Source organism: Pinus tabuliformis, chromosome 5_1 (assembly GCF_031772625.1).
Source record: "Pinus tabuliformis cultivar Carrire ecotype Pingquan chromosome 5_1, CPIR1, whole genome shotgun sequence".
Taxonomy (NCBI): domain Eukaryota; kingdom Viridiplantae; phylum Streptophyta; class Pinopsida; order Pinales; family Pinaceae; genus Pinus; species Pinus tabuliformis.
In genome coordinates this window covers 167,543,759-167,569,128 of record NC_142305.1, presented here as the reverse complement: position 1 = coordinate 167,569,128, position 25,370 = coordinate 167,543,759, and the positions used below count along the sequence as shown (strand labels likewise).

At 37.7% G+C, this 25,370-nt stretch overlaps 1 protein-coding gene across 1 annotated transcript in view; it reads left to right on the top strand.

Annotated features, from left to right (window-relative positions):
- The first annotated feature begins 1,708 nt into the window (after nucleotides 1-1,708).
- Nucleotides 1,709-25,370, top strand: part of LOC149163954 (protein CELLULOSE SYNTHASE INTERACTIVE 1-like) — a 40,307-nt gene continuing 16,645 nt past the window's right edge. The window contains exons 1-5 of the mRNA XM_089431917.1: nucleotides 1,709-1,926; nucleotides 2,847-3,104; nucleotides 10,419-10,501; nucleotides 18,399-21,468; nucleotides 22,026-24,570. Coding sequence (XP_089288043.1) covers nucleotides 3,102-3,104; nucleotides 10,419-10,501; nucleotides 18,399-21,468; nucleotides 22,026-24,570 — 5,701 coding nt within the window. The 5' untranslated portion in view covers nucleotides 1,709-1,926; nucleotides 2,847-3,101. The remainder of the gene's footprint in view (nucleotides 1,927-2,846; nucleotides 3,105-10,418; nucleotides 10,502-18,398; nucleotides 21,469-22,025; nucleotides 24,571-25,370) is intronic.

The window sequence follows — 25,370 nt, the reverse complement described above, 5'->3', positions numbered from 1 at the left end:
AAGTCAAAATGTTAAATATTACAACATCTCTACTATATTGAGCTGGAAAATAACTCTCTACACAACTAAAAACTTTTTCCCTCAATTTGTCTTGAAAATTGATGACAAAATTTCAAAACTTACTAATTTAGAAAAATACATCATTTTATTATAAACAATGTTTTAAGTTTAATTTTCTTTATCTTCTTTTATAATCTCACAATCTATGTACTTGAAAACCTTCAAAGCCATGGAAAGGTTATTCAAAATTGTTGACCATGTTTTAAGTTTAACTGTATTTGTGTTATTTTATAATCTCACAATCTATAAATGGTAAAATACTTGACAACCTTCAAAGCCATGGAAAGGTTATTCAAAATTGTTAACCATTAGATTTGGTTAGATTAAGTTAAAAAGGTTATCAACAATGGTGGACTATTGAGTGTGGTTAGATTTAAGTTAATTTGATGGGAAAAATAATTTAATAATTTGAACAACAATTTATTATTATTATTATTAATTATTTTAATGACGATAAAATTACTAATTAAAAATATAATGATTTTTTTGGAATGGATATTTATTTGGAAAGGGAAAACAAAAATAGGAGTTAGTTAGTTTAATTTTTTTTTATTAATAATTATTTTAATGACGATAAAATTATTAATTAAAGATGTAATTATTTTTTTTGGAATTGATATTTATTTAGAAACGGAAATAAAAATATGAGTTAGTTAGTTTAAAATTGGGAAACAAAAGTAGTATTTAAGTGTGACTTTTTGGAGTTTCAGGCGAATTTTTGGTTTGGATGAAAAAATTTGTGGCCAAATCTTAATTTATGTTGTTTAAATTGGTTTTGACTGTATATATGGATTTAACACCCTTTAACACCCTCAAACACTTAATGGGCACTTCGATTATGAAGAGTTCACTTATCAAATTTGTGATTTCAATGAATCTCTTAGACAAATATATGAAAAAATAAATAAGAAAATTTTCGAAAAAATCACATAGAAAAACTACTCCGAAACAAATTAATGGTAAAAATTTAAAAAATATATAACATATTAATAGGAAGAAAATATTTTTATTTTTATTATTGAAAATATAGTTTTTTTATAATGTAAATAATATTTGAAAATCTAAACTTTTAATAGAAACCTTTTATTATTATTATTTATTTTTATTAAAATTATTACCTTTTATAACGTAAATAATGATTTACTTTAAATTTATAAAATTATTTATCTAGTAAAAACAATTAGACCCGCTAATTATAAAATTGGATTACGTAAAAACAATTAGACTCCGCTAATTATAGATTACACTGATAATAAATATAGGTGAACGTGGATTGCGAATATGGGCATGGAATCTCGTTCAACGATGTTTAACTTGATCGGGGAGGGATTTATAATTAGAATTTTGTTGAGTTGGGCCATGTGGGAGAGAAGAAATGATTAGACAACTGTGGATAGGTGTCGCATCACATTCTCGTAAGATTGGCATCACATTCTCGTAAGATTGGTGAGGGGACAAGCGTGATTTTATAGACAATTTCTAATGAACCACCTATAATACAAAAGGTCTCAATGACCGAAACAAAAAGAACTAATGTATTAAATTAATTTTAATTATTATAAAAATTATAAGAGTTTCGATTGCATTTAATCAGAGAAGCTATAATTAGGGGCTACCTGTCTAGACAGTGGGAACCGGTAGTTCTCGGTGACACGTTGAATACATAGCCAGAAGCTTTTTCTTCCAGTGTCCTAACCTCATTCATTTTCTCGTGGTTTCGGACCATGTTTTCAGTTTAAATCCGCGGCGTTTTCGCAAATCGACCGCTAAGGCCTTGAAATTGCATGCGAGGACGTCCGCAGAGAAGAACGGGGCCTGTTTTACGGGATTCGGAGCTACGTTCTCGTACATTTTGTAGCCGCAGAGGTGAAGAATTTCTCCATTTTTTCCTTCGCAGATTTCTTTTACGTCATGGAGTTGCATTCCACAGATTCAGATGTTGAAGACTGTGATGGCTTCGATCCGATTTTCTTTCTTTGAGATTTGATGAATTAGGGAGCGTGGAATGTGAACGGCTCTGTTTTTTGTGAAGGTCCATGAAAATAAGAGGAACAGTTAAATTACTGTTCAAATTACGAATTTTTAGTGTCAGTAGCTCGAAATCTCACACTTTTTTCTATTGCTTGCTGAAGGTTTCATCACATCTTTGCTATTTCTTGCTGAAATTTTTATCCGTTTAGGAGTGTCAATTTCCAAATGTTGAAGTCTTTAAATCTTCTAAAACGATTGATTTAGCACTTTACATTTCCCGGTTAACATTTTTGGTCATTCTATGTAAAATTTCTTTAATTATTTGAAAAATTTAAGGCGATCAGTTCGTCGGAAGTAAGAGTAGAGTTTTGACGTGCTGTTACCGGATTTTCAATGGGAAACGGTAGAGACCTTGCTGTCAAGATCCGTGTTTTGTAGCTGTCTCTGGCTTACTTGAATTAGGAAACCTTGCGTGGAAAGTGTGACCCTGTTTTTTAGGCTTTTTCCTCGTTTTTGGCTTTGCATTTTGGTGTATTTTTCATTTTCCTGTTCGCTGATAATTTTTGGGGAGAAAACTGTCTTTGGTTAAAAAGTTACGCGTATCGAGATTTCTTGATAAAAGCTGAAAATTTGAGTCTTTACCTTATTTTTATTTTTAATTTTATTTTAGAGGAATAATTCGAAGGAACAATTGCAGATCAATGTGCACTGGCAACTGTGAAACGCTAAGATCCAGATCCACATATTAAAAGTGTTTGGATTGCCTTTTTTATTATTCTTTTTAGATTGATTTTCTTCTGGATTTGATCCTGCAGGGAGAAATAACAGTGTGCAGGAGAGATTAGGCGGAACTTCGAGGGTATCATGTTGGATCTGTGTGGCGGTATTTAGATAAAGCTTTAGGTAGCAATCAAAGTCGGAGAAGGTCACGGCTGTTTCATAGACGAAGTGTTTCAGGAACAATTTGTGTGCATTTATTTATTAAGGTGTAAGAAGAGACGGCAAAGCTGGCGGCTGCAGTGGCTTGGAGGTCTGGCAGTGGCAATGGCAATGGAGCCACAACAAATGGCATGGTATTTGTTCCTAACTCCTCTTTGCTCTCTTTTCAACTGCATTATCTCATAACATCTAGTTATATGTTATAAAATAACCGACGATCATGAGTATGGCAGTGAACTTCCTAATTCCACCATTTAATATAACTGTCTGAAGTCCGTAAGTGGCTTTGAAAACAGAAGGTAATCAGCTTGCTTTCTTGTTAACACGAGGGATGGGTAGTGACTTTTCACTCTGTCATGGATAAATATGGGCAATTCTATGAAGACTTATCTCTTCAGGTGATTGATATTTATGTACATGAATAATACTGCAATGCAGGTCAATAATGTTTAGTGGCTGCTAAAACGTGTAATTGCAATATAAAGAGATTAAAGCAGATGGTTTAATTTGGTTGCAGTATGGTGACATCAAATAATTTTTACAAGGGAGAGCTGTCAGTGTGTTATTAAATGTTAGGTTTCTTGCCTTCATTGATAAAATATAAAGCTATAGTGAAAGTATGATAACATTGGGTCCTGGTTACTGTAAACAGATTAAAAATGTTTTGAGGTGAAAATTTAACCTAGGTTTTAGCTAAGTCAGTGAGAAAAGTTTCAATTACTGATGACGGGTAGTGGACGCTAAAACAACTGAATTGGTGTTTTGCCAGAAATGACTAGATAACAACAGGATGAGCATTAGTGGAATGAGTTTTGCTTCATGAAACTGAAAAGAAATTCATAGTACTGTTTTCAGGAGTCGAAGTTAAATTGAAGCAAACATCTTTAAGCATTATATTGGATATCAAATTGTATTATAATTATCTTGATTTAATATGACGAGATTTGGCAGGGGATATCCTAGATATATGTATACCTCTATAACACATTCTCAGGAAGGGATGCTTGAGGAACTTTTAAATAGCCTTTGGATTTATTCAAATTTGAGGAAAAGATGTTGAGGAATTTATCACTAGCTTATATAATTATTCATTGCCATTCAAAAGGAAATGAAAAAGCAGAATTCAGAAAAGAAGAGGGTACATATCCTGTAAGAATTAGGGTATTTATCAGTAGCTTAAATAATTATTCAATACCATTCAAAAGGAAATAAAAAAGGAGAATTCAGAAAAGAAGAGGGTACATATCTTGTAAGAATCAGGGTATAAAAAGGAGATTTTGACATTCATCTGCTATAAACACATGATATTTGGAATTACGGATGCTCGCTGAGATTCTTTAGATGCATGAGAGGCTAATAAGTAGTGATTTTTGTATAGGTAGATGCTGAATATTCTCAGGTGCTTTTATACAGTTTTTAATAAATGCAAAGGAATAAGTGAGATACTACCAAAAATTCAAGTAGGATGAGAAAATCGACCATGCTCAAAGGTAGAGAAATGAAAAACTAAGAGGTTTTTTTTGTTACCCTTTGTCAAAAATTCAGGGCCAGATAGAGGTTACCTGATCTTAAAGCGTGAATATGTGTTAACAGTGCATAAATTCCAAGAGTCAAAAGTTTCAACACTCACAACAGAGAATCATAGCAGGAAACAAATGTGTTCTCGATTTTTCACAAAGAAAGATCAATAGAATACAGACAGAGTGAACAGATATTGGGTAGAAATCATACTTCTTTCTTCTTGCATTCAACTGTCTAGAAAATTGAAATGATCCATTTCCTGCAGTTGCCTTGTTTTACATTGTTTGAAACTTTACAAACATCTGCTGATAAAGCTTGAAATGTTGTGAAGTCATTCTTCCTAAACTTTTCAAGCCAAGCCTGCACATAAAGTCAAATGTGTACCCGCATATTATGCATATTTAGTTATTTATAACACCCTGTTACCTTTTCTTCTAAATAAAACCACTAAGTTTGCTGAAATGATAGATAAGATAATTTTATTAATGGTCAACAAGCGACCAAAAGAAATAGGACTATAAAGATAGAGTACTATAAAGAGAGTTTGCCGAGTGGAGACATTGGCCAATACATAGAGGATTAGTATTCCATGATTAAATTTGGCTGAATATTACAATCCTTCTGAGTTTAAGGAGGATAGAATCACATGGAATGTGCTTAGTTTCATTGATATAGCATTAGAGCTTTACAATTGATGCGTCTCAGAAGTCTTCTTGAATTCAATTGTGATTGTTATCGAAAACTTAATTCATTGTTACAAGGGGATGCATTCTTGAGGGTAGGGTCCTAGGACATGGTACTCCAAAGGGGATGTCTCTCCATGTCCCCTTTTGGGATGTCACAGTAGCAAACTTTATCCTCAAAAACCGAGATGCTCCAGGGTAGGGACATAGGACATGGTACTCCAAGGGGATGCCTCCCCATGTTCCCTGTTGGGGGGTCAAAGTAGTGAACTTTCCCCTTAGAAACCGAGATGCTCCCATGCTCTCTTTGGACCAAAGTCTGTCATTTTGAGGGAAACAGATACAAGCAAAAAAAATGAATGTAAACCTATTGAACGTTTAGATGAGGATGAATTTTATAATGCACATCATGATTTGGTTGGTGTGCCATTGAGTATGGAGAATGCAATTGATTTTGATTCAAATAGTGATATTACCATGGTTGGCCCTTATTCCTTCTTGCAGTAGATCGATTCAGACACTAGTGGGACATTGCCTGAAGCAACAATGCTTATTTGTCATTTGCCCTATTCTTAGATCATCTGTCTTCTTAGATCTATATCTTTTCTAAATATAGTGAGAAATACAATTGTGATCGATGATTGTAGAATCATGATTATCATGTTATGTAACTTATGTTACATCACTACAGGTATCATCTATGATTTATTATGCTACATGTAATGATGGATGTTATTGGGACATTGTTATGTATGAGATTTCAATGATTTATGTTTCAATTTCCATATATTTTAATTTTAAATTTTTGGTATTTTAGGTGGGGTCCCTTATCTCAGAGTCCATCCTCAGTAATGCTTCCAATCCAAAGCACATCAGAAGCAATATATTTAAGTGCTAAGTTCAATGAATGGACAATGCAAGATGTCTGTGGATATTTAGCTTCCACAATCATGCCAATAGCCTTGCAAACAGGTGCATTATCTATAATGATTTGCACACAATAATCAACACCTACATCTTCAATAACTTTAATAAACAACTCACCCATATATTGTGCATTCTTGTATTGTCCAAGTGCATCCACTGATTTCAAAAAAACTGGACCATTCAAGGAAGACACCATGAGGTTGATGAGTGGGTGCCGTGCTAGATTTGTCCATCCATCAGAAACAATGCTGACCCTAGATGTTGGCCATTTTGATTTAATAGGCTCAAGCATTTTGTCCACCTCTTTTTTTTCCTTTGTTAATAATGTGGTTCTAAGCTTCTCTGACCCAGGAGGCACATACCTTGATGGAGCCCCTTGAGTTAGAGCTCGACACATCTCAATAAATAGAGGTGAGTGTGCAACATTAAAGGATATGAAGTTTTGATAGAAAGAAGGGCAATGGTGAGATCAATCTCTTCCCGTTTCTCTTTCTGAAAAATCTTGTCCATTGGACCAAGTGAAATTGCCTTTCTTTTTGCTGCTTGTCCCCCTGCAAAACTCTCAAATGGGAATTTGTTGCTATTTTTCCTCAAGAATGGAAGGGGGTCATCATTCTTGTTTTTTAGATTTTGCAGCCACATTTGCCATACCAACATTGGCCTCTCTTTCCATTTCTTTCCTCTTTGCTAAAGACACCTTTGTACAAGCTGCAATTCCACAACTTGGTAAAGCCAACAAATGAGCTTTCACACGGAAATATATGCTCATGAAATGATTGTTGCAATAGCTGCATTTCCAAGCAACATTGCCTCCTCCCTTCATCTTGTTGCCTGACCCTTGCTCTCTTGTGACATATTTTCACAAGGGATATTTGCTATCTTGAGGCTGTTGTCTTCCCTCAACATTTGAAGCTGCTGTTGCAGCCCCTTTTGTAATAGAGGGAACATTTGCAGACCTTGATGAAATTGGAATAGGAGGGGCATCTCCAATGGGGACTTTCTTCCCCTTCCTTTGCCCCTTCCCTGCTGCCCTTGATTGAGCCATGGACGCTGTAAAAAAAATGCACAAATTTGTAAAAGAAATGCACATGCAAATTGCTATAATAAAAATGCAAAAAAAATAGAGAGAAAATGTACTTACCTGTTGCTTGAATTTCTTTGAAAATGCTCCCACACCCTTTGCTCTTTGCTCTCACACACTCGCAACAAACCCACAACCAATCCAAAAGGTAAGTGTGAAAATATAATGGCCAAATCAGCCTTTTAACGCTGCGTGGGAGTCCCTTTTTCGGGATTTGTGTCCCAGAATCGAGACACGATCGTGTCCTGATCGGAAGGATATGAATCCAATCGATTTGTGTCTGATTCGCTTGATTCGGGACATGAGAGGGCAGGGGGACAAATCAGGTTTCTTAGCATAGGCATAATTTTGAATTCTTAAAAGATACCTTGATCTTGAGTGATTGCATCCAATGTTTGCGTGTGTATGGGGGGTTGGACGATGATGCCTTCATGTAACTCTAGGAAATGCTCATGGTAGAAGGACATCTTTGGGCCTAGGCCCATTAGAGGGGAAGTCCAAGTGACTTGAATGTACAATCTATAAATATCCTCTTTGATGGATTGAATCAATACCTGTTTGGGTGACATGAGATGGCTTGGTGCAACAATGGAGAATTTGAAAGGTAGAAGACACTCTGGGGAGATGGTCAGGGTTTGGAGAAGTTGAGAAACATTTGATAACCAACCTTGTGTTTGGCCTAGGGGGTGGGCCAAAGCAAGGGCCTCCGAGGAACAAAGTGCAAGGTAGGGATTTTTGAGGCTTGGAGATCTTGTGGAGAACATAAAGTTTAGGGTCGGTTTCAAGGACATGTTGCACAAATGGAGCATAAAAGCCCATGATCTTTAACTCAATTATATATATATATGTAATGAATGAATGAATATTGATGATGATTTTACTATGTGGGGTCCTTGTATAACTATTTCAAAATGGGTGCCTTTTTAAAAGGTCATGTCTTTTACTAACATGACCTTTCATCATCATCATCATTATTATATTATTATGTATTGTACTTCTATGCTATTTTATTTTTGTTTTCTTATTATTATTATTTATTATGCTTATTTTATTTCTTATTTATTATTGTCCGCAACGGTCTTGAGGATAGCAGTTGGCCTCCCAATGGGGGAGGGGGGGCCGAGGGGAGACTTGAGGTCATTTTGTTCTACTATTTGAAATACTTTGGAAGTCAACTTGTTGCTTATTGCTCCGATCAACTGGATCAACTTGAAAGTATGATATGATCGTTGAAATCGTCCCCAAGTGAGGCGAGCTATGTAGGATCTATGTCTAAATATTTCCATGATGAAAAGGTCTAGGCATCTTTGGTTAGCATATCGAAAGAAGGTAGAGAGGAGTCCTCCCAAATCACTATAGAGCCAGTGGTAGCAACCTCTAATCTTGTAGTATAGGGGGCAACTAAAAATGAGGTGTTGATCTATCTCTATTTCCTAAAGGTGACACACTTGGAAAATCCTATCAGATCTTGGTGTATGGTGGTCAATCTCCACTTGGAGATGATGAGAACCAAACCGAAGTTGGCCCAAGGGGATCCTAAGTGAGTGCATTGAATACCTGCGTGTGTATGGGGGGTGGATAATGATGCCATCCTATAACTATGGGAAATGCTCAAGGTAGAAGGACATCTTTGGTCCCTAGCCTATTGGGGGGGGGGAAGTCCAAGTGACTTGAATGTACAATCTGTAGATATCCTCTCTAATGATTGATTCATTATCTTTCTGGGCAGCATGAGATGGTTTGGTGCAACAATGGAGAATCTGAATGGGGGAAGACACTCTGGGAAGATGGTCAGTGTTTGGAGAAGTCGAGAAACATTTCAGAACCAAACTCGTGTTTGGCCTAAGGGGTGAGTCTAAGCAACGACATTTGAGGAACAAAGTACAAGGTAGGGATTTGGGGCTTGGAGATCTGGTGGAGAACATAAAGTTTGGGGTTGGTTTCAATAATATGTTGCACAAATGTAGCCACCCATGCCCAATCTCGTTACCTTGCTCAGAAACTTCGACCCTTCACTGGTCAAACCTCATCATTTATTAAAGATTCCATTGATTTCATTAATAAGACCAAACACCTTCAGCTTGATGAACATGATATCCTTGTTAGTTTTGATGTTGTCTCCCTCTTTACCAAAATCCCCACTCATGAAGCCATTGATATCATTTCTAACCTGGTTGACTCTAAAACCCTTAACCTTATCAAAATTTGCGTTTCCTCCACCTTTTTCCTATAAAGGTGTTTGTTATGAAAAAATCAAAGGAATTGCTATGGGCTCATCCCTCTCCTCGGTGGTTGCCAACGTATTGGTAGAGTTGTTTTCTGTAAGCACTATAGGAATTTGGGTGGGGAGTATCATAATCATTCCTCCCAACCACCCAAGATAAACCCAATTGACATTGCAAATTAAACTATATTCTAAAGCGACATACTATATTAGCTTTCGGTATGGAGTCCCTCAATTCTTGCTCCAGACTAGCCAGTTCACCTAAAACAGTCAAATGTTGAAAAGGAAAGGGTCAAATTGAGGGACAAATCTGCTAATGGTGCCTTCTTTAAAATCTGTATATTTGCTTTTATTGTTGGATTCATTTAGCTTACTAATAACATAAGTGCACACATATGAAAGAGAGTGGAAGAGGAATTGTATGTTAAGAATTAATATGAGAATAGAAAATAAAGTGGCGGAAAAGGCTTAACGCTGTTGTATATTGCACATTGTATTCATGTCAAGATATGAATTTTATAAATCATCAATGACCATTCTAGATCTTCTAGATCTAGATCTAAATCTCACTGAACTCAGCAGTGCATCATGACAACACGACATCAAGATAAGGATTACAACTCATGACAAATGGTCTCAGACTATGTGATTGTCTAGGGACTCACAGCCTAACATTGTATTCAGTGGCGCTATTTGTTTCCTATACAATTCTGAATTCCATCATAGCGCCTGTACATAGAAGCTTCAATTTTTCATCTTGATGAATCATTTCTTTGTGGGTCTTATCCATGTTAAATGGGGGGATATGTTGTCTGCCTACATTTAGCATGATGTTCTTATATTCAACATATTTTGGGTTGTGCAAGGCTTCTGCTTAAGGAATGGTTTGATATGCTTTTGCTCTGCTTCTTGCCATAGTTCTGAATCAGCAGCAGTGACATAGATTTGGGTATAATGAAGTGCAAGAGTTTCTTTTCAGTCTTTAATAATGTATTGCCCATTTTCATTACAGGAAAGGCAACAGACACTGCCTAGCTCGAAGTCTCAGGATTCAGAGCCTCCTACCCCTCGCTCAATTGGGAAGACAGGATCAAGGTAAAGACTTTAATTCAGTACTTTCTAGGCATTTTGAGTTTCATATCTATTTTCAACATGTTTTTAAAGTCATTTTATATTATATACATATTGCGATAATGGGATGCCTTCATCTCATTGTCTAGGTTCATCCTGTTGTAACTGACACAATTCTGATTGTTTGACCAAGTCTTGAAAACTTTGCTTTAATTTGCACTTGGATGATTTCTAGGCCTTGCTATAGGATTCTAAGCTTCTGCTAATTTACTGTCTCGTTGGCCATAGCCCTGAAGTCATTTCATCTGTTGGCAAGGTTTAGGGTCACTGATGATCCATCAACTAATGTCTAGTAAGTTATTATGTACTATGTATTGAAATTTTTAGACAAACAGCTATTAATGCAAAACAGAATTTCACCTCTAACCTTCAAGGTTTCCCCTGTGAATTTTCAGCATGAGGGATGTAAAATATAGAATAAAATTGCAGCGGAAAGAGAACAATATTTCAATTCCTAACAGTTGCTTCCTAGGCAATCCAAGGAGAAAAAATGCCAAACTGTCTAGATAATTTGCAGCCCTCTAGGGTAACTTATCACACATAAACCAGATCTGAAGATTCACTTTTATGAAAATTATAGCATCAGAAAAACAGCCCTTAGATTCTTTCAATGATGATGTCAAATTGTTCAAGAAATTGCCCTTTTACTTATGTCAAATCATCAAGAGATATATAACTGGAAATAACAACACATGGAGAGCATATATGGTTGAAATTCTAGTCTAAAAATTGTGCAAGTTTTGGATGTCCCAAGACATCATGTTATAAATTGCAGCATAAATTTCACAGGATGTGACACATTAGCTGGAGCTAAGAACGCTACTTGAAGCCCCATTCAGGTCACTTGTGATTTCAAGAAAGATGGGATGCGAATAATGCTAATTGATCCAGATTCCATTGTCATGGTTGGCTAATTATCTGCAGAAACAGTTAGCATCAAATGTTGTCAGTCCTATGGAAATATTTCAAATTCAAAGAATTTTTAGCTCGCTGGAGAAGTTTTAAAAGCAAAGCGATCCTTTTGATGTGATTGGTAATGGTTAAAACTTAAAATCATAGTGGCATTGTGCTAGAAACTCAAATGTGACAATATCATCAACTTGGAAAAGAGGTTCGTTTGACCCAAAAAAGAAAGACAACTTTGAAGCTATAAGTTAACTATTCAATGATCCTTAATAGGTTAAAATCTACAAAACTTCAGACTTGTAATTAATATGAGTATGCTAGCACCATCATACAAATGAATCATATTCACGATTACTGATCGTATAAATGAGGGTTGGAGCAAAGTGCCAACTTGAGATTTTGGTAGCTTCTAGATCATTGAACAGTTGCAATGAGAAAAAAATGAACCTACGTTGGTTAAGAAATTAGAAGTCATATTTTAGTGTATTTATTGGTTTTGTTAATAAATTTGAAATAGGTTAAAATATCTATGAGTCACTTGCCAATATCTCAATGCCATTACTTACAGGGCCCAGGACTATCCCGTTTCTACTGGAATAAATGAAGTGAGCAAATTAGATGAAGAAACATAGTTCCAGAAGTTCGGTGTATTTTTCCCTAGCTCACCTTATTTGATTACTATGGTTAAAGCACCTTTTGTTTGTCTCAATTTTCGAGGAGAATTTTTCACTTATGCTTTTCAAGTCTTGTCAACTATCTATAACTGTTCTATACTGTTTCTTTTGTTTTGTTTTGCATTTTGGTATATGCTTTTATCCTTTTATCATGCAAATGCTTGTGATTTCTTCCAGGTTGTGGTTTTATTATGTTGAGTCTCTTTTTTTTGCTGGGGGGCGGTGTTTTTTTAAACAAGATGTTAATTAATTTCATGATCTAGATTTCAGTTGCACTCACTCTTTGTAGTCCCTTTGACCTAGTTTGGTTTCTAGTGGACATTAATATAAATATAATAGTTTCAACTTTCAAGTGCAATTTCTATCTCTCTTTACATTACTAATAGTCTAGTTCATATTTATGGGAGTCTTATGCATTCTACAAACTGTGTAGCTTTGCATTCTTTTGAAATGCAGAAAGACAAGATATAGTTGTGTCAAACACTTTTTATTTGCTTTCTTCTTGATTAGAAAGAATGTTTTGCAAATCCTTCTTATTCTCCAGCTTTTGGCAGTCTCCAACATCTCTATTGCTTACAATTACCAGTGTTTATTTGATACCTAGTTCATGTTACCTCCCTTTTGTTCAGACCTTAGAAATGTCATCTGGGCAAACACTAAATTTTGTGTCAATCCATTTGTGAAAGAACAACTTATTGTTGAGAAATCTAGGGCATTAGGATTAGGTGATTTCTCTTGAATGATAACTGCTTTTTAATGCTTTTTACTTCAATAGATTAGGATATTCTCTTTAGTTAGATTATTATAGTGTTCTTTTTCATCAAACAACTAACAAAGCATAAACAATAAAAAGACAAGAGACACAGAATATAGGTTATCATCCAGGGCCAAACCCTCTCCAACTTGAGAGGAAAACCCAAAAGAATTCTTCGTAGAAGCTTCAATTGACGAATACCAAGACCATGACCTAGACCCTTGACATAACAACCTCTCCAAGACCAAGTCACCAGTTCCCTTTTATCTGCTTCTCTTCTTTGTGCAAGTCAAACTATCTTCATGTACTGCACTTCTTGTCTATCTGAAATTTTCGGTCCCTTTACAACAGACTTGCAGTTTGTACTTTCGCAATTTCGCACTTGGGAGGAGAGAGAACAAGCTTGGAGATACCTTCCTTCCTTCGCTATACTTGGAGGCTTCTTCTATTTCAACTCGGCTTACTTCTAGACTTGTCTTTTTCCTAATTCGGTTACCTTGGATGACTTGCAATATTCTCGGCTTCTCCTGCAGCAGATGATGCCTCTCCTTTTCGCACATGTGACAGAAAATAACCCTAAAGGCTAAAACAGATCCAGACTTACCACGACTTCTAGTTCCTCTTCTTCGGTTGGAGATGAGGGTTTCTTCTTGAGCTTTTCACACTTCTTTCTCACTTCAAATCTTGACCGAATTTCTGTGTCTCAAATGAGGTCGAGCTGCCCGATTTATAGTAGTCTGCCCATCCAAAATAAGCCGACTTGAATAGGTGCCTAGGTCGACATGTCCTACTAGAAACATCTTTAGGTCGACTTGAAGGAGGTTCTTGAGCTTGGTCTTGGAGGGTTTCTTAATGACTCATTTACATATGTAACATGCCCAACAAGGGTCTTCAAACTTTGACATTGACTCAATGAACTTTATGACTTGATGACTAACCCTAAAGGCTCACAATGGGAGCCTTAACTAAAAATAAAATTCCTTGCTCATGAAACCCATGAGACAAGCATTACAAAAATAATTTTATTTTCTTCTTTACATCAATTACATAAAATCATAATTACACATGTCATTATGAAGACCGAACCTAGTTACACTTTTCAACACTCCCTCTTAACTAGGGAGGTATTCATAATCCATATAAGGTACTTGGACATTCTCAGTCTAAAGAATTCTCATAAGAAGAGTTGGATTGGTAACCGATCTGTATAACATCATATCAACTAGCATTGTCACATAGCAAGGCCTTGGCTAACAACTCTATCTCTTGACAAGATTAGAGCACAATGCTGGCGAGACCAATGATGTATAGACACCCTCATATCATTGTCTCTCTCGGAACTTACCCTACTTGGGTTTTCAGAGTGTGTACCACCAAGACTATTCTTATCTTGGATTCTCAGTCTTCATAGAATATCGGTCCTCTACGACTACTCTTATCTTGGATGCCGTAACTCATTATAAAAAAGTATCAGATGATAGATGTTTAGCCAATCCTCCATTCTGTCTTTTCCCAAGTGAAGACAAGAATGATGTACCTATCTCTCCCTCTTAATTAGGGAGGATATATCTATTCCAATGAAGGAATGTACTCATTCCTACAGAAGAAATGTACCTAAGCTCCCTCTTGGCTTAAGCATTTGCTTCCAAGTTTCTACTAAGTTAGAAACTTGTTTCCAGGCTCCCTCTTAATTAGGACCTACAACAACTCTTTAGGTGGAGACAATGGGACAACCAGTTGCTTGAAGAACCCCTCCGCATGATGTCATGAACTTCTTTTCTTTATTCATGAGTCTTCATGTTTTGGGACTTCTTCGTACGGCACAAAACATCCATCACTATCATCCATGGGTCAGTGATGTCATTATTTCTTTCATCAGAAAGTGATCCATCAATTTCCATATTGCCTTCCTTCATGCCACGTTGTCTTCTTCATGCCATGTTTTCTTAGAGATCTTTCATCATACTACATGGACATCAATGGGGGAAGATATCCATAGCTCTTCCCTTAGCAACCCTGCATAAGCACATCTAGATATCATTCAATAATAAGGAACGAACATCAAATCAAAATTACCTTTGTGATGATCTTTCATCATGACATCTCTTTCGCATAAGCATCCTGCATACACATTGAAACATCTCCAAAAGATATATACTGTCAAGGGTCTTTTTCTTTTTCAGACTTCATCAAAGTCTTCATATCTTTTATGGAGATATCCCAGTCAAATTTCTCAATCCTCAGATGTTGATTGCCTTTTCCATAGTTACATATTTCATGATCTCTTCCTTTCTTTCTTCACACATTTCCTCCCCACGAACTTTCAATCAAAGTTCCTCCAATTATTGTCAACCACCTCATATTTCATACGAGGACATGTTATGTTGATTTCATCTACACAATGTGTGACTCATGCCTTCTTGCATCCTTTCAAAGGAGGAGATCATGCTCTCAAGATAGAGAATTTATCCATGATACCTACAACCATATGACATGACTTTACAAATATCGAAGACAAGCATACATACCTCATTTTCCTTTAGGTCATCTAGACTTCCTTTAGCAACTTCCTTGATTGAAGGAACTTCAATTCCTTGATCTGCTTTACCTCTGTTGTGATGCATCCCATGAATTCCCACAAGTTGGAATTCTTGATGGAAACACTTACTTCCTTTTGATTGGTGAACCTTTTGATGAAGATTCCAATGGAGGATCTCGAGTATCCTCATTTAGCAGATGTTTCCTTTTGTCTGATGTATGATGAGCTTTTGTACTAGATGACTTTTCTCCCTTTTCCCATAAGTACCACTTATGCTTCTCATGAGGTTACCAAGAGCTATATCCTTCCATAGACTTCTATTTCACCATCTTTCATGCTTCTCTATGATGATGTCATGAGCTCTTGCTTTTAATGCTTCTATGATGCCATGATGCATCCTATCATTTTCTTTAGTGAATCATGATTAACCATATCTTACAACATAAAACTTTGAGAACAAAAACTTGAAAAGAACTAGGCGAGGAAGACTATCTCAATCATAGTAGAGATCTCTTACTTCCTCTTTCTTGGACCTCTTTTTAGCTTCCTCCACTTCTTCGGTGATATGGGATTCTTCTCTACCTCTTTTGTTATTGCCCTTCTTGAGCTTAGGACAATCTCTTTTGTAATGCCCATATTCTTGACATCCATAGCATTGAATCTTAGGCATGTTCCCTTTCTTTTTTTGAGGACCAAATTTCCTAGACTTTCCTCTTTTCTTTGTCATAGCAACATATGCTTGATTTTGCTCATTTGATCCCACATCAGTTTTTTCCTTCAGTCCGATTTCTTCAATTTTGCATAGAGACCATAGATCTTGGAATGGAGTAGCTTCTTTCTTCCCATAAATGCTTGAAGTAAAGTTGCCCCACTCCTCTGGTAGTGCATTTAGTACTACGGTGGTCATCTCCTTGTAAAACATTATTTCTCCCAGATCTTGAAGTTGATCCCTTATTTCGGATATCCTCATATAGTATGAGACTATCCCTTTTTCTTTTATATCCTTAGCTTGTAGAGTTCTTGCCTTAGAGAGATAACTTTTCCTGTAGTGCTTATAGAAAACAACTCTACCTATTTGTTATATATTTCTTTTGAGGTGTCGAGTTTAGATACTTATGGAATGAGGGGATCCTTGATGGATTCTATGAGAATCCTTTCAGCCGTCACTTCCCCTTTCATAAACTTTGCAAGTGCATGAGCATTTTCTTTTGCTAGTTTGGTGATAGATCCTTTGACATGATCCATAACCTCATTTTCAGTGAGATTCAGAGCTGTCCTCTTCTTCCATGCAAGATAGTTTGAAGCCCCAACCAATTTGTTGGTTTCCTTGCAAAAAGGCATTTTGACAGATTCAAACATAAATATACTTACTTGTGAAGATGCTTCTTCCACTTGCTGCCTCCTTGAATTTGATAATAAAATAGACGATAGAGAACTTCTCCTTGATGAAGATAGATCTCTTCAAGAGTGATCCTTGACTCCACAAAGAAGGAGATCAATTTTGATTCGTTGATGGTGTTGTCCTTGTTGATGAAGATCAATGATGACTTCTTGGATGATCTTCTTCAAGGATGAAATCCGTACTTCAATGAGAGGGAGATTTGCCTTTTGATGATGATGCTGATGTCCTTGATCTTGCTTTTCTTGGATGAATAATCTTCAAGTGACTTTGATTTGTAGATCTTATCAACTTGAGTAGGGCCTTAAAGGTCTTTTGATGATGACTTGAGGATCCCAAGACTCGCTGGTGTAGACTTCTTCTTCGATCTGAGATTTTTGATACTACTTTGAAGATCTTGACTCTAAGATGATCTTCTTAGATTTGCTTCAATGTCTTTCTCGAGATTTGATACTTGAGTGTCCCTTGATAAGATGCACTTCCTTGATTTTGTTACTTTAGAGCTTTGATACCATGTTGAGAAATCTAGGGCATTAGGATTAGGTGATTTCTCTTGAATGATCACTGCTTGTGAATGCTTTTTACTTCAATAGATTAGGATCTTCTCTTTAGTTAGATTATTAAAGTGTTCTTCATCAAACAACTACCAAAGCATAAACAATAAAGAGACAAGAGACACAAAATATAGGCAATCGGCCAGGGCCAAAACCTCTCCAACTTGAGAGGAAAACCCAAATGAATTCTTCTTCTTATAGATACTTCAATTGACGAATACCAAGACCATGACCTAGACCCTTGACATAACAACCTCTCCAAGACCAAGTCACAAGTTCCTTCTTATCTGCTTCTCTTCCTTGTGCAAGTCATACTATCTTCATGTACTGCACTGCTTGTCTATCTGAAAAGTTCGGTCCCTTTACCACAGACCTGCAGTCCGTACTCAATGAACTTTATGACTTGATGATTAACCCTAAAGTCTCACAATGGGAGCCTTAACTAAAAATAAAATTCCTTGCTCATGAAACCCATGAGACAAGCATTACAAAAATAATTTTGTTTTCTTCTTTACATCAATTACATAAAATCATAATTACACGTCATTATGAAGACCAAACCTAGTTACTCTTTTCAACACTTATTGAGTCATCTTGTTCTTTCTCTTCCCTTCCTTTCAAACCTTGGACTTCTATTATATATTATATTTAATTTTCTGTCTGGTTTAGTATTTTATCATCAAATCAAATGCTGTTTGTGCACAGCATAAAGTTTGATGATGGAATGAACGTGTATATCAACAAAAGATATTATATTTGGAACCATCTGCAACAGCCTGGTTGTGACTTAAACATTGACAAAACCATTTATTGTGTAGCCATTCTCTGTTAGGAACCTGATGCAGTATAACTAGCACCTTTTTATTACCTGAGAATAAAGGACCTGCAGGCTGTTACTACCTGAAACCATACTGATGTTAGCAATTACTATAAATTGTTTCAATTCTCTTACAACTAAATGCTCACATAAATCTAGGATTTTGGATTTTGAATTTGTAAAGGACTGAGTTGTTCAACCTTCCCATTTTCTGGCAGGGATCGCAATAACATGGAAGATGCAGATGGGACACTGGCTAGTGTTGCCCAATGCATTGAACAATTGCGAAAGACTACATCAACAGTGCAAGAAAAGGAAAGTTCCTTGAAGCAATTATTGGATCTGATTAATACACGTGAAAATGCTTTCAGTGCTGTTGGTGCCCATTCTCAAGCAGTGCCTATATTAGTCTCTCTCCTCAGATCGGGATCTCTTGGAGTGAAAATTCATGCAGCTACAGTTTTAGGATCTCTCTGTAAAGAAGAGGAATTAAGGGTCAAAGTGTTGCTTGGAGGGTGCATCCCACCTTTGCTTGGTCTTCTCAAGTCTGGTTCAACAGAAGCTCAACTCGCTGCAGCAAAAGCAATACATGCAGTCTCCCAAGGTGCTGCGAAGGATAATGTTGGTTCAAAAATTTTTTCAACTGAAGGGGTTGTTCCCATGGTCTGGGAGCAGCTCCGACCAGGCCTTAAGATTGGGAAATCTGTGGATGGCCTTCTTACAGGAGCATTGAAGAATCTTTGTAGCAATACAGAGGGGTTTTGGCCAGCAACAATAGGAGCAGGAGGTGTGGATATCCTAGTAAAATTACTAACAAATGGCCATTCTATTGCTCAAGCAAATGCATGTTTTCTTCTTGCCAGTATGATGTTGGCAGAAGAGTCCGTTTGTCCCCAGGTTTTGCATGCTGGAGCTACTAAACAGCTTCTTAAACTTTTGCAACCTGGAAATGAAGTCTCAGTTCGGGCAGAGGCTGCTGGTGCTCTAAAAGCTCTCTCTGCTCAGTTGAAGGATGCAAGACGTGATATTGTAAATGCTAATGGTATTTCAAATTTGATAAATGCAACAATTGCTCCTTCAAAAGAGTACATGCAAGGAGAATTCGCACAAGCATTGCAAGAAAATGCAATGTGTGCTCTGGCCAACATATCAGGTGGACTATCTTCAGTAATTTCAAGTCTTGGTGAAAGTCTTCAGTCTTGCACATCAGATTCCCTGATTGCTGACACAATAGGGGCATTAGCTTCAGCCCTTATGATCTATGATGGTAGTGCAGAAAGCACAAAAGCAGCAAACCCAGTATTTATTGAACAAGTATTGCTTAAGCAATTCAAGGGTCAAACATCTTTTCTAGTTCACGAGCGTGCAATAGAAGCCCTTGCTAGCTTGTATGGTAATAGCTACTTAAGTAGCAAGCTCCAAAATGCAGAAGCAAAGCGTTTGCTTGTGGGTTTAATTACAATGGCTGCAGATGATGTTCAAGAGGAGCTCATAAGGTCTCTTCAAATTCTCTGCAACAGCACAAGTAATCTGTGGCATGCCCTTCAAGGCAGGGAAGGAGTTCAGCTCTTGATTTCGCTTCTTGGCCTTTCTTCAGAACAGCAGCAGGAATGTGCTGTGGCATTGCTTTGTATGTTGTCAAATGAAAATGATGAAAGCAAATGGGCAATTACTGCTGCAGGTGGCATACCTCCTCTAGTCCAGATTCTGGAGATTGGATCTTCAAAAGCAAAAGAGGACTCTGCAACTGTTATTGGGAATCTTTGTAATCACAGTGAAGATATTCGTGCATGTGTTGAAAGTGCAGATGCTGTGCCTGCACTGATTTGGTTGCTGAAAAATGGTAGTCCAAGTGGAAAAGAAATTGCTGCAAATACACTGAAACATCTCACCCATAAATCTGATAGCAGCACTATTAGCCAACTCACTGCTTTGCTGACTGGTGACTTACCAGAATCAAAGGTTTATGTTCTGGAGGCCTTGAGATCTCTACTTTCAGTTGCACCCTTAAGTGAAATTTTACTGGAAGGCAGTGCTGCAAATGATGCAGTTGAAACAATGATTAAAATCCTCTGTTCTACTAATGACAATACGCGAGCTAAATCTGCTTCAGTTCTTGCTGCATTATTTAACTGCAGGACCGATTTACGTGAAAGCAATATTGCAATTGAAAGCATTGGACCAGTCTTAAGGCTTCTCAACACACAATCAGAACAGATTTTGATTGAGGCAGCGCGTTGTCTTGCTGCTATTTTTCGTTCAATAAAACAGAGCCTGGAAGTTGCAAAGTTAGCTAGAGATGCACTTACACCATTAGTTAACCTTGCAAAATCTTCAGTGATTGAAGTGGCAGAACAGGGCATAACAGCTCTAGCTAATCTTCTGTTAGATGCTGAAATTGCAGAAGAAGTGCAAGTTGAGGATATTGTTTTACCTATAACTAGGGTCTTGCGGGAGGGAACTCATGATGGGAAGACACATGCTGCTGCAGCAATTGCACGTCTTCTTCAATCTCGACATGTTGATGATGCGATGTGTGAAAATATCCATCGTGCTGGAACTGTGCTTGCCTTAGTTGCACTTCTTGTGGCTGCCAATTTAGAAGATGATGCTACATCAGAAGCATTACATGCCCTTGCTTCATTAGCTAGGGTTAAAGGAGGGGTCACATATAGTCGACCACCATGGGCAGTTCTTGCTGAAGCTCCCTACAGTGTAGAACCTCTTGTTTCATGCTTAGCTGCTGGATCACCTCCTTTGCAGGAAAAAGCTATAGAAATCCTTTCAAGGCTTTGCCTAGATCAGTCTGATGGATTGGGAGACATGATCAGTGGCACATCTGGATGCATTGCTGCAATTGCAGGACGAATCATAAACTCTACTAACATAGAAGTCAAAGCAGGAGGAACTGCCCTTCTAATTTGTGCTGCAAAGGTGCACAAAGAGAAATCAATGGAAGCTCTCAATGAAGCTAACCTGAGCTTTGAGATTATACAGTCTCTAGTTGAAATGCTTGGATCTGGGACACTAGACACGGGTTTGGATAACAACAGTCAAGAAAGTAAACTGGAGAGAGATAGAAATACATTCAAGACAACTAAAGAACGTCCGGAAAGTGATTCAAATATTGAAAGTTTTACAGCTACTACTTCAGGGAGCTCTGTAGCTATATGGTTGCTTTCTGTGATGGCATCTAATGATAGCAAAAGTAAGTTTGCTATAATGGAGGCTGGTGCAATTGAAATGCTCACAGAGAGAATCTCACAATTTTCATCTCAAGTTGTGCAGGTAATTGCATTATCTCGTATTGCATCTGTTTCAGACTAAATAGAAGGTGGAATAACTAAACGAACATTGAGAACTATGAGAAAAGAAATGGGCCACTATGTACAAAAGTTGGATAAAATATACCATAGGTAGTGATTGTTTATAAAATTGCCTTTTGAGCTATAGGATGGAAAACATAGAAAATAAAGAGTCTATGCGGTCTCTCTAGTGAATAAACATGGTGCAATTTATTGAAACTTTTTGTTAGATGCTTCTCTGCCTTTCTCTATTTGCTCAGATTTTTGTTTCCCCCCTTTGATTCTTTTTCGGCAAAAATGAAGTTCTATCCTTTACCTTGAGTATCTTATGTAAACTAGATTCTGCTTGCACTTTGTTTTGCTCCTCCATCTCTCTAGGTATTTGGTTATTCTATTTAAATTTTATAGTAACATTTCACTTCTGATCTGTTAATTTGCTCTATCTCAAGCTTTTAGTGACGTTTCTCTTCCTATATGCTCTTGCAAATATAGCATTTTATTGTTCAGATTTGGTGACAAGGGAAACTGTTTGTTGAGCAGACTGACACTGAAGAAAATGGCAGTATATGGGTATGTGCTCTCTTACTGGCAATTCTGTTTCAAGATAGGGATATAATTCGTTCACCTGCAACAATGCGAGCCATCCCTGCACTTGCAACTTTACTGAAATCCGAGGAAACTGCAAACAAATACTTTGCTGCACAAGCTCTAGCTAGTCTGGTCTGTAATGGCAGCAGAGGTACTTTGCTTGCTGTAGCTAATTCAGGTGCTGCTGGTGGACTTATACCTTTACTTGGTTGTGCTGAAGCAGACATCTCAAAACTTGTAGAGCTGTCTGAGGAATTCTCACTGGTTCACAATCCAGACCAAGTAGCTCTGGAGCGATTGTTCAGAGTTGATGATATCAAGGTTGGTGCAACTTCTCGCAAAGCAATACCTGCCTTGGTTGAACTGTTGAAACCCATTCCAGATCGTCCAGGTGCTCCTTACTTGGCACTGGGGCTTTTAACTCAACTTGCAGCAGATAATAATTCAAACAAGCTTGTAATGGCAGAAGCTGGGGCTATAGAAGCCTTAACAAAGTATCTCTCTCTTGGTCCTCAAGATGCTATAGAAGAAGCACTAGCAGAGTTATTAAGGATTCTTTTTAGTAGTCCTGAGATACGACGGCATGAATCGGCTGTTGGAGCTGTTAATCAGTTGGTTGCAGTGTTGCGCTTGGGTACTAGGGGATCAAGGTACAGTGCAGCAAGAGCTTTGGAAGGTCTTTTTGCAGCAGATCACATTAAGGTTGGGGAAGCGGCCAGGCATGCTGTCCAGCCTCTTGTTGAAATTCTTAGCTCTGGGTCAGAAAATGAACAACGTGCTGCAATTGGTGCATTGATCAGGTTGTTGTTTGAAAATCCTTCAAGAGCGCTTGCTGTTGTTGATGTTGAAACAAATGCAGTGGATGTGTTATGCCGAATACTCTCGTCAAAATGCTCCATGGGGCTGAAAGAGGATGCTGCAGAGTTGTGTTGTGTTCTCTTTGGAAATTCAAGAATTAGATCTACACTAGCTGCAGCCAGATGTGTTGAACCTCTGGTTTCTCTTCTTATTACTGAGTTTAGTCCAGCCCACCTTGCTGTAGTCCGTGCTCTTGATAACCTATTGGATGATGAACAACTAGCAGAGCTTATTGCTGCACATGGTGCTGTTGTTCCACTTGTTGGACTTCTGTTTGGTGGGAATTATCCTCTTCATGAGACTGTTATTAATGCCCTGACAAAGTTAGGTAAAGATCGACCACTTTGCAAGCTTGATATGATTAAGGCTGGGGTGGTTGAAAACATACTAGAAATTCTGCCAGAAGCACCAGACTCTGTGTGTGCTGTGATGGCAGAATTACTTCGGATACTGACAAATAACAACAGCATTGCAAAAGGAACATCAGCTGCAAAAGTAGTTGATCCTCTTTTCTCAGTTTTAACACGACCTGACTTTAGTCCTGCAGGGCAGCATAGTGCAATGCAGGTGCTGGTCAATATCTTAGAGAGTCCTCAACGGCGTGCTACCTACAAGCTTACACCTTCTCAGGCAGTGGAGCCGCTGATTCCTCTATTAGATTCACCATCCCAGGCAGTGCAGCAACTTGCAGCGGAACTGCTTTCTCATTTACTTCTGGAGGAATACCTGCAGAGGGACATGATCACTCAACAGGCAATTGGTCCTCTGGTTCAGGTTCTTGGATCTGGTATGCCCAGTTTGCAACAGAAGGCAATCAAAGCTCTTGTAAGTGTTTCATTAAGCTGGCCAAATGCAATTGCAGAAGTAGGTGGAGTCCTTGAGCTTTCAAAGGTGATTCTACAGGCTGACCCTCCACTTCCCCATGTACTCTGGGAATCTGCAGCTTCTGTACTATCAAGTATTTTACAATTCAGTTCCCAGTATTATTTGGAGGTACCTGTTGCAGTCCTAGTAAAAATGCTCCGCTCTGGTTCAGAAACTACTGTTGTAGGTGCATTAAATGCCCTTCTTGTTCTGGAGACTGATGATGCATCTAGTGCTGAAGCCATGGCAGAAAGTGGTGCTATTGAGGCACTCCTGGAACTTCTTAGGTGTCATCAGTGTGAGGAGGCTGCAGCAAGACTGCTGGAAGCCTTGCTGAATAATGTCAAGATCAGAGACTTGAAAGTTGCAAAGTCGGCAATTTCTCCATTATCTCAGTATTTGCTTGATCCTCAGACTCAGACTCAGCAAGCAAGACTGCTAGCTGCTCTTGCCCTAGGGGATCTGTTTCAAAATGAGACTCTGGCAAGGACAACAGATGCAATCTCTGCTTGCCGTGCACTTGTGAATCTGCTTGAGGACCAACCAACAGAAGAGATGAAGGTAGTTTCCATTTGTGCTCTGCAAAATCTAGTTATGTACAGCCGCTCAAATAAGCGGGCAGTTGCAGAAGCTGGTGGAATTCAGGTTGTCCTTGACCTTATCAGCTCTAGTGATCCTGATACAGCAATCCAGGCAGCTATTTTTATAAAGCTTCTGTTCTCCAGTACTACCGTTCAGGAATATGCCTCTAGTGACACTGTCCGAGCTTTGGTTGGTTAGTACCTGTTTCTCTTATTTTGTTATTTTGCTTGATGTGATTGTAGATACTTGTCTATGGTTTGAGCATATGACCTGCAAGTGAGTGCAGAGACCAGTCAAAATATGATGTTCTTGAAATCCTTTAAAGCGTTTTGTCTACTTCCTAACATATATTTAACTTCATTGCCATCTCAAACATTCCTTATAGCTGTTGTTTAGAGCCATCAAAAAGGACTTTCCTACAGAACTGTATCATGATTCATTACAAAACATACCTAGACTGCCCTAATACACGCCAATATAGTGATACATTCTCAAGACCAATACTGTTCCTCTTAATGTCTAGGTTGAACTACTATAGTTTTGTGGACAATGGCGAATTAGGCTCACAAATAGACAAAATGAAACACATACAATATTCTGCATATGGATAGAAGAAATCACCTTCCTTATGTTATAAGGAATGCAGCTGTCACCTCCTCAACAACTATTGACAAAAGGACTATTTTACAGTCCATTAATGAACCTTAATGTCTATTGTTCAAGACTAGACAGAATAATTTGTCATCAGACTGAGAAATCTTTCACAATGTTCTGCAACACACAATTTAAATCACTACTGCTGGAAATACCTCATTTTCCACACATGGAATGAGGGAATGTTCGTAGATATACATGATGCATGCTCTGTATCATGCTTAATCAATTGTGATTCTAATTGTACATTTATGTAGGAATCTGCATCCTAGTTCAGTTTATCGCCAAATCTGGGGAAGTGATTTGATTATAAGCATGCATGGCCTTGGATGTTGAAGA